The following is a 10566-nucleotide window of genomic DNA, read 5'->3' on the forward strand; positions in this document are numbered from 1 at the left end:
ATCCTTAAACCACTCCTTAGACACACACTGCACTGTACTCATTTAATATTTATTCCTTTGGACTCTTTGTACTAGTTTAACATCTACATGACACATGACCTGTTCAGCTCTGTTTTGGATTACACCCTCCCATTAATCTGTCATGATCCTCAGCAATAACTTTACTGCGGACATGTGTCAAATATAAGTGTATTAAAGTTAAGATAAAACTATATTCATTCAGAGGGAAAATATTGTCTAAAAGTTGCAGTAAAAAGAAGGAAAGAGTGCAAACATATAAAGTGCAATAAAAAGAAAATACAACAAGCTAAAACATAAACAATAAAGATTATCAAAACCAAATGTACACATTGCTGGAAATGTTATTAGGTTAATACTACTGTTATAAATATAACTGGCTGACAATAAGGTACAAATTAAAATTTGAAAATAAAAACAGTATGTAACAGTTCTTGTTTATTTTTTCCAGTCTTAGTACGGAGTAGTTGGCCTTTTATTTTCAGCTGTATTTCTATGTATGTGTAAATACATTCAAGAGCAACTTACACTTGCAAAATCTTTGCACGTGTTTTCATACTTTGCGTATAAAGTCGACTCTGATTCTGGTAAAACAGTGAAACGGGAAAACATTTTTTTTTTTTTTTTTTTTTTTTTTTGCAAAACGGATTCTCATTCAAACAAAATAACAAGGTATATATATAGAGAGAGACATATCTATTTGTTTGAATGAATCTATGTGTATTTATTTTTACATTTGCTGCTTGTTTCTTTGCATTGAAAATGGACAATATACAAACTTTTGTATTTTACCTTTTCACACTGAATGTATTAAAAAGTTGTTAAAAATACAAACAAAAAATTATATAAAATATAAATAATACAATAAATAAATGACACAGCTACATAAGTAATTCTGTGTTTTTTATCATTATAGAATAAATAATAAATAACAGAATTATGGACATAACACTGTCCCGTTGTAAACGAATCTGAAACCATCTTCATGATGTCAGCAGCCCTGTAACCGGAAGTCCCGCCTCCTCGCGGCCCTCCGTCGATTTGACGTGCGCAGTCTCCGCCCTACTGCTTCCTCTTTTACTGTGGCAGCGAGCGAGAGACACCATGAAGGCGTCTGGCACCGTACGTAAAACCATTTATTTACCGATACCTGCTTATAACAAACGGGCTGTTTGAGCCGATGTCGCTGTATAACGTCATGTTTGTCTGATTTATGTACTAACGTTCTCAAAATGTCCAACCTAAAGCGATATTTTAGTGATTTCGTGCCGGTGAGTTTTGCGGCTACAACATGGCGTCCCCTTCACCATGTGGACAGCGGTGGCATGAAGTGTGACGGCTACAGAGCCCTGCATGATGTCGTACATGTTCACTGACTGTAAAAGACAAGTCGAAACTCCCTGAAATTCTTAACTATACTCGTATTTACTCCAAACTGTCCGTTAAACGCAGCGCGCGATGAGCCATTAGCCTGGACGTTTAGATAACTTTGCCGTACTGAAAGCTAACGTTAGCTAGCTGCTAAGTGTGTTTCCCGGTGCCGTGTGTTTTAACATGGGACAACTGGCTAGTTATACTGAGATGCTTCCTTTTTAATACCGTTTATTTTAAGCATTTAAAGCTGAAAAGCACCTTAACGCTGGTCTATGTGCAGGCTAGTTTGGTAGGGATGCTAGTTTTTGCAGAAGACTTGGCGTTGCTAACATGCTTAGACATGTAAAACCTTCACTCGTGTAAAGTAAATGTCACAGATCAAAGATGTATAGTAGAGTGCAAAACGTGTGCACCTTTCGCGAGACTTGATAAAACAGTTGCTGAACTTATGATAAAACAAAAGTTAATTCTCTTGTTGTAGAATATATCTTATTTATATTTTTCAACACGTATAGAAGCATAAGAAAAGAAGGAAAGACATGTCAGAAGTGTTGTCGTTTAACTTTTTAAAAATAACTTTTCACTTACTCCACACAGGAGTTTAATGTCACCAGTCTGCACCCAAACCCAAAGGCCATATCCTGTCAGTGGTATGATTTTGTCTGGTGTGCAAACAGCAAACTGATCCTTGTCGCCTTTCTCTGACGCTGCAGTGCCTTTGAAAGTGAATTCAAGGGTCAACAGATCATCTCTGAACGCCTCCGTTATGTTCATGTTATGTACTCGCATCCTAACACACTGTTCTCTGATTACAGCTTAGGGAGTACAAAGTCGTTGGGCGTTTGCTGCCCTCTGCCAAGAACCCTGCCCCTCCTCTGTACCGGATGAGGATCTTCGCGCCCAACCATGTCGTCGCCAAGTCCCGCTTCTGGTACTTCGTCTCCCAGCTGAGGAAGATGAAGAAGGCATCTGGAGAGACAGTCTACTGTGGCCTGGTAGGTCTCTGAACCACACAGACGTCAGGCCTGTACTGGTGGTCAAATCTTACCAGTTTTTAACCCTGCCGTTTGAAGCATCACCTGATAATTCTTCGGTCTCCAGCGTGAATCTTTGCAGCCTTGCTCACGATCAGGTATCAGTGTAGACATCTCAGCACAGGAGTCATTGGAATCATTGTTATAAAAGCTAACATGTCAGGGATTTTGTGGCGCTATAAAGTCTTACTTTTACAATGGCAGTGACAAATGAAGTGTATTTAACGTGCATCAGTCACATTGTGCTGTCCGCACTGACGCCGTCTCAGACACCAGAGCATCTGTAATCTTTATGAAGACACATTTCTGACGAGGTTGTATTCTGTTTCTCTGAGTTAAGTCTGTCATTGCTCAATTAGAAATTCTGCCAGACTGAACTCAGGTTTGTTCTTGAAGGCTTAAGTTCCTCGTCGCCTGTCTTACTTCAGTTTATAAATGAAAATAATTCAAACTTGAGCTTCAAAGTGTAAAATTATCAACATAGTTACACACGTTTAAAGTTACCAAATGTCACATTTAGAGCAAAAAGCACATACTGACAAGCACGTGCACTTTATGAATGAAAAGAGATTGTGAAATAAGTCACTTTACTTCCTGTTGAAACACACGCAAATGTATATGCAACAGAAATGTAACAGTCAGTCTCCTAAATCCACAGAGGATTGTAACGTCACTCCTGTTTCACCAATCTGCACCCAAACCCAAAGGCCATATCATGTCAGTGGTATGATTTTGTCTGGTGTGCAAACAGCAAACTGATCCCTGTCGCCTTTCTCTGACGCTGCAGTGCCTTTGAAAGTGAATTCAGGGGTCAACAAATAATGTCTCTGTTAATAACGTCATTAACTTTTATGTGACAAGACCAGTTTCCAACTCCCTGGACAAAGTTGCTTCCTCTTTTTCGGACTTGCTCACCCAAACACGACCTGTTCAGGTAGAAAAATTCATGCTGGCATCACTCATTCAGAAATAATTCGTCAGACTGAACTTTGTCTGGAGGCTCAGGATTGTTCTTAAAGGATTAAATTGGCTGTTTATTGGGAACATGATGCCACCAAAAATGTTTGACTCTTCTACTACCTTTTGACTTTCATATGCTACATGAAAATATACACAGTCTCTTGGTCTTCTCAGTGTCATCATATCAAAATTAGTGCCAAGACTACGTGGTCAAAGTTGTGTGAGGATTCATTTGTTGCCCATGCTTACTTTTTTTTTTGTTCTGGCAGTGGACAGTCACTTTTTAGGAACCCACACATACACAGACGACATGACATCTTACATCCCATCTGCTGCACTACAATTTGATGCCCTATCTTTCTGTGTACTTTGAATAATGACTGACGTCCTGCTGTTGTCGTTGAACGTGTTCAGGTCCACGAGAAAACCCCTCTGAAGGTGAAGAACTTCGGTATCTGGCTGCGTTATGACTCTCGTAGCGGCACCCACAACATGTACAGAGAGTACAGGGACCTGACCACCTCTGGAGCCGTCACTCAGTGCTGTGAGTATTCACACACACACTCACACACATCATCAAACACAGATTTACTGCAGGTAGTGGGAGAGAAACAGGTCATCTGACCAGGTAGAGACAACAGAGCAAAGCAGCATCAGTTTGAGCAGAATCAAGGTGTGCAATTTTTAAAAAGAAACTGATATAAATGTCAGCTGATCAGGGGTCTGTGAAGTCATCTCCAGGGGCGATAATGTTTCTTGATTCAGTATTTGGTCACTGTGCTGAAATTTCAACTTAACTTGGATCAGTTTGGCTGTTGTAAACGAGTCTGGGCAAGAAATTTTAGAGTTAATGAAACCACATTTCACTCCCCTACCTGATTTAAGTCACACCACTATTTCGGTTTTTAGACATTTTCAGTTCATACAGGCTGCCTCTGAGCCTTTGAAAATACAGAAACAAGTCTGAGCCTGTGCAGTTTCCTGTGTGGCTTCATCCTGATGTGCAGAGGGGTTAATATTCTAACGCGTTAACAAAAATGCACGTGTTAAGGAAGCACTGCGTAGATGAGACTTGGATGATGCTGCACCAGTTGTGTGTGAGTTTGTAAGCGTATGTTCTGATGTAGTTTTGCCGTTAAACGCAGACCCCTGTGCATTAAGCATGTTTGCAATTTTTGGATTCTTCGTTCACTTTCGAGACACGCCACATCTCAGCAGTTAACTTTGTCTTTTTCATGAATTCAGGGTAACATGGTGAGCAGTTGCTGGTCAAGTATTCTTTTAAGCTTCACTAAACTAAACAGAGCAGAAGAAGCTTAACACAGACATAAAATAATCTGTGTAAATATTTGGTGAAAGCACCAGTAGCCAACACTATAATGTCGTTGCGATATTGTCAGTGATGTATGTGGTATCAAATATTGTGATATGATTTTCTCCACATCACCCAGCCCCAATTTGACTAATAAGTATCACACTCTTTGTCGACTGTTGGAGCTTCACTAAAGCTAATTTGAGAATTTTAGCCATTTCTCAGACACAGTCAGCTGAAAGAAGAGTCTGTGCTGTGGATTTGTCCCTTTACTTATTTTTCTGGCACTTTATTGTTTGTTTAACTAAAAAAAAAGATTAAAAAGCATTCGTTGGAGCTTTGGCTATTTGTCCTCCAATTAATTCAAAACTAAGACTGAAACAGGACGCAGCTGTTAATGAAAGTGCCTGGTCGTCATGGTAACTGTACGTGTCGATGGCTGGTTTTCCATGTTGATTTGAAGGTCCAGTTGTGTTAAAGCGTCTCGTGTCTTTCTGTCCATCAGACCGTGACATGGGAGCTCGCCACCGTGCTCGCGCCCACTCCATCCAGATCATGAAGGTCCAGGTCATCCCTGCTAACAAGTGTCGCAGACCTGCCATCAAGCAGTTCCACGTGAGTCTCCTCCTGTCTTCATATGAACCTGACTGTGTGGGTGCGTGGTCAGCGGGTCTCTCTCTGGACTGTCTCCATGTTTGTCAGCTCCAGTTTAAAAACCCGCCAGACAAAAAGCCAGATTCCTCTTCCAGATTTCCAGCTTCCATCTTCAAACCTGGCGGTTCTGAAACTGGCGACAGATTTGAAACAGGAAGTTTACTGTTTGGTTACATGTGTGTTGTCTGAAACTGATCAGTATGTCGTCTCTGATTGTTCCTGCAGGACTCCAAGATCAAGTTCCCTCTGCCTCACAGGGTTCTGCGTCGCCAGCACAAACCCCGCTTCACCACCAAGAGACCAAACACCTTCTACTAAAAGCATTTTTTCATTTTTTGCGGGAAGAAATAAAAATAATCTAATGGAAACAAAGCTGCCTCATTTTTTATGATCTTCCTCCTCGTTACATACACACATTTAAAATACATTTATTGAACCTACATCGTCCTAATAAGATTCGTTAGATTAACATTAATAGACACTGTGTGATGACATTCTTCAGCAGGCTCTTTTTCACAGCACACGTTTTAAACTTGTCACAGTAGGAAAATCACACGAGTATTTAATAACATTAATGGTGGCTCAGTGAAGCAGCATGAACAGCACCAAGAGAAGCAGCTAAATAGAATTCAGCCATCGTTAATTTCATCACACACCTGTGACGAGTCAAAATGAGTTCTGTGAAAAAGCCCTGTTCAATCTGGAAACCTGTTTTCCACCAGAAATCAAATAATCTTAAATGTGATGCTTTAGCAAGAAAAAAAAACAACTTCCTGTGCAAAAGGGATCAGTATAAATGCAGGTTTTATCACTATGGTGTCTTCATCAACTTTAATTTCATCCTTGACCTCTGCACTGGCCAAATATTTGTATTTGTGATTTTAGTTGTGTTAAATTCAGGTTTGACAGTGTCTAACATAAAAGTAGCTGTAGTTTTCAGGTATATTAGTGGTCACCAGTTAAATTAACAGTCATCATAAGTGATCTATGTGCTCAGACGTTGGTCAACCACTGTACAAAAAAGTTAAGCCCCACTTACTTTGAAAGACTACATACTCATTTACATTTGTTTTAGATACCTGTAGTAATAATAATAATCCAAATCTGATGGAGAAATCACACTGGCTTTTTGTTGAATGAACCCGGGAGATGCTACCTGCAAATGAATGTCATCCCTGCACCACTCCGTTTAAGCTGTTGAGAAATTAATTAAATAAATAAATTAAAAAATAATAAAAAAAATTAAATTAAAAAAAAATGCATTTAAGAATTTACAATTAAAAAATTTAAATAGGTAAAGAAATAAGGGAATCAATACAAAAGCAAATTAAAACAAATCTAAATGTCACATCATATCAACTGATCAATATTAACATTTATTTTAAAATATTAAATTTGGTACATTTAATTGCATAAGTAAATTTTGGCAGCTTCTAATCGCCATACAACCTGACCTTTGACCCCTCTATAGGGATCAACACCAAGCCATGGGGTGAACAAACTGGGAGACCAAACTGGGGGTAATGGGGTCCAATCAGAAGTGATAGTTATGGCAATGTTTGTTTTTATGATTACGATTGCATGTGCTGATGATAATGTGAGACAGCAGTGCGTGGTTGTCTGTTGTAGCATTTATTTATTTATTTATTTACTAAATCAATTTATTGGTGAGAGGAGGAGCGTTTGAGCACATTTGATTATGTGTCCTTCTGAATATAAGATCGCTACCTTGACAGGGATATCATTTGAGTGTTCACCCAAACTGTGCTGCTGCTGTTGCACCATCTCTCCACATGATGGTAGCATTCTCCAACACATGAAGGTGAAGCAGCACATGGAGAAAACAAAGTTCACACAGGTGACACCAGTTAGTTCAGTGAGTGGTGTCGAAGCATCCCATCGGCCTCAGCTGTGCTCTGTTACCTGCTGATTAGCACATGGTGTAAGATGGTGAACATTATACCTGCCACACATGTAGACATGGAATCATTACAGCTGCAGCATCAGATATGAAGATGTTTCAGGCGTTTTTATCAGTGTCTGGAGGAGTTTTGCTGAAGCAAGGATCAAAACAAACCATGTATATGGCAAAATGTCACAGTACAGCAAACCTAGCTGCTTAAAAAAGTTTCTATGTCGCTATCAAACAATAATCCCAAAGTTCTGTTAATGATACACCAAACATTGAATCTAATTTAAGGTGTTTTATGCAATCGCCAGAGGTCTCCTGATTTGTCCACCGATTAAAAAAAAAAAAAAAACACATTTTAAGTTGTGAAATAATCGATCAGTGGATGAACAGACAGTTACTGGGAACTAATCTGATGATCAGTTTAGTGAAATCAACCTCCAGAGCCGTGACTTTTTGGACGGACGAGGAGACACAGTTCATGCTGTGTCAGAGTGAAATATTTTAAAATACATGGCTAACTTGTTTGTCCATTGTTTGGTCTGTGAGGTAATAGATCAACCTGAAAAAGGTCCAGTACTAACAAGCTGAAAGGGGGCATATCTCCATCTATCGTAGAGGGGTCGGACATACTTCAGTCAAAAAATCAGTTCCCTACAATTAAATGACCTATTCGAGCTGTAGCTGTAGCTCCACCTAACTGTGCATGGAAATGTAGTGAGTGACTTTAACCTTTCTAATCAGTTCAAGTCCAAGTGGACGTTTGTGCCAAATTTTAGGAATTTCCCTCAAGATGTTCTGCGATACCACGTCCAAGAGAATGAGACGGATGCAAAGTCACGGTGACGCTGACCTCTGACCACCATTTCTAACCAGCTCATCCTTGGGTCCAAGTGGATGTTTGTGCCAAATTTGAAGGAAATCCCTCAGCGTTCATGGGATATCATGTTCACAAAGATGACACAAAAGATCTCACATTGAAACTCCCTCTAGGTGTTTTAGAGATATCACGTTCATTAAATTTGAGATGGATGTAAGGTAACAGTGACTTTGACCTGAGGTGCTCTTGAGATATTGTGTTCATGAAAATGAGATGGAGGGGGTCAATCTCACCTTGACCTTCAACCACTAAATTCTAATTAGTTCATCTTTGAGTCCTAGTGGACGTTTGTGCCAAATTTGAAGAAAATCCCTCAGCGTTCATGGGATATCATGTTCACAAAGATAACACAAAAGAGGTCACACTGACCTTGACTTTTGACCTTTGACCCCCAAATTCTAATTCATTCATTCTTGACTCAAAGTGTACGTTTGTGCCAAATTTGAGGAAACTCCCTCTAGGTGTCTTAGAGATATCACGTTCATGATAATGAGATGGATGTAAGGTAACAGTGACTTTGACCTGAGGTGCTCTTGAGATATTGTGTTCATGAAAATGAGATGTCAGTGTTACCTTGATCTTCAACCACTAAATTCTAATTAGTTCATCTTTGAGTCCTAGTGGACGTTTGTGCCAAATCTGAAGAAAATCCTAGAAGATGTTCTTCAGATATTGTGTTCACAAGAATGAGACAGACAAAAGGTCACAGTGACGTTGAACCCTGACCTCCAAGATCTAGTCGGTTCATCCGTCAGTCCAGGTGGACGTTTGGGCTAAATTTGAATTCCCTCAAAGTGTTCTTGAGATATTGCATTTACGAGAATGAGACAGACGGGCAGACCAACAACCTGAAAACGTTATGTTCCTGGCCATGACTATCGCCAGCGCGAAGGCATATATGCCAAATATTAGATGGTTCCATCTTTAAAGATGTGATAATTTGCCGCTTTAGTCTGAACATAATTCATTAAATCTCTCTGAAACAAAACATCTGAAGATATCAACATGAGCATTTTTCACTATTTTCTGATGTTTTATATTGAATATTAAAATAATTGTTGGTTGCAGACCCAAACTGGAGTGCTGCTGCACGATGAGTTTAAAAGCAGATTTTAGTATTGAGCTGCACCGACATGCATCAAAGGTGGCGTATAAATAAAGTTATGAGTTGGATTCTGCCCAACTGTGCCAACATGTTTTCTTACCTGCAGTTTTCAGTTAAAAAGTGGAAGCTTGTTATAGTAATGCTGTCAGGCGACATGCTGGGAAGCAGACTGGAGTTACAGTAGAGGAGGTGGAGGTACTGGGAGTTAACTGGGTGTGTGTGGACTGGAGGAGACGGAGCAGTGGGTGGCTGCAGCAAAAGACCTCACTCAGTGATGGAAAACATTCTTTTCAATGAGTCACAGTCATAAACATGTAAAATCATTACAAATACATGAAGTCTGAGCTGACTTCACTGCTCGGTATGTGAGGCTCACTCCAAAGCAAACAGCAGAAAAATGGGACTCAAACTGGTGATTCTGATGGTTAATTAAATTCTAATATACAGCCGCATGTTTATGAGCCGGATCCAACTATTAGCGCTCGCTTAGCTGCAACTTTTTCCATTATTTGTGAGCAGCTCTTTAAAGAGCACTTCTGACAGGAAACAGGTTACAGCTTCAGAAATCAATTCCATACAAAAAAGCTCAGTATACACTGCGGCGATTTTATTGTGGGAATTAAAAGAAATACGTTTAAGCGTTCTCAGGGTTTTCTGACTCCACAGAAAGTTAAAGTTAGTGCTTCCCAGTGGAGCTCATTGTGAGCGCCGTATCGCCAACAAGTCAGAGGCCGTTAAATATAACTGGCTGCCCGGCATTAAATGTTTGAAATACTGTAGGCGTCCCTCTGTGAAAGAAATATGTTTCATGAGGTACACAAAGCCACACAGAAATGAACACTCTGCTTTAAAGCTTTTGAGGATGTTTGAGAAAATGTTGAATAATAACCTCCTGCTGTGACGGAGTAAAGACTTGATCCGTCTCTGATGGACGTTTGGTGCCACAGAAATCAAAACAAACCAAAAAAATCTATGTTGAGATCATCAGCGCGAACAAAAACACTGGTTAAACTGGTTAATAATTTTTAAAATCATTTTATATATTTTCATAACACATTTGTGAAACCAGCATCTTAAGCTTTTGACCACCTCACCTCACTTCATCCTTGACTCAGAGTGGACGTTTGTGCCAAATTTGAAGAAATTCTCTCTACCTGTACGAGAAATATCGTTTTCACGAGAATGAGACTGATGTAAAGTCACAGTGACTTTAACCTCCGACCACCTTAATCTAATCAGTTCATCTTTATTTCCAAGAAGACGTTTGTACCAAATTTTGAGAAATTTCCTTCAAGATGTTCTGAGATACCCAGTTAGTCC

The 10566-nt window shown here is 39.6% G+C and overlaps 1 protein-coding gene and 2 non-coding genes across 3 annotated transcripts; all 3 read left to right on the top strand.

The window, feature by feature from the left end:
• Positions 1-1016: 1016 nt before the first annotated feature.
• On the top strand, positions 1017-5724 carry rpl18a (ribosomal protein L18a). Its single transcript, XM_033614292.1, has 5 exons — positions 1017-1140; positions 2208-2387; positions 3801-3930; positions 5204-5313; positions 5578-5724. Exons 1-5 carry the CDS (start codon positions 1123-1125, stop codon positions 5668-5670), a joined length of 531 nt encoding a protein of 176 aa, XP_033470183.1. The 5' UTR covers positions 1017-1122; the 3' UTR covers positions 5671-5724.
• Positions 2007-2138, top strand: LOC117249656 (small nucleolar RNA SNORA68). Its single transcript, XR_004500999.1, has one exon. It is a non-coding gene; the product is annotated as a small nucleolar RNA SNORA68 (small nucleolar RNA).
• On the top strand, positions 3115-3246 carry LOC117249655 (small nucleolar RNA SNORA68). The gene has a single exon (XR_004500998.1). It is a non-coding gene; the product is annotated as a small nucleolar RNA SNORA68 (small nucleolar RNA).
• Positions 5725-10566: the final 4842 nt, after the last annotated feature.

Source organism: Epinephelus lanceolatus, chromosome 23 (genome assembly GCF_041903045.1).
Source record: "Epinephelus lanceolatus isolate andai-2023 chromosome 23, ASM4190304v1, whole genome shotgun sequence".
NCBI lineage: Eukaryota > Metazoa > Chordata > Actinopteri > Perciformes > Serranidae > Epinephelus > Epinephelus lanceolatus.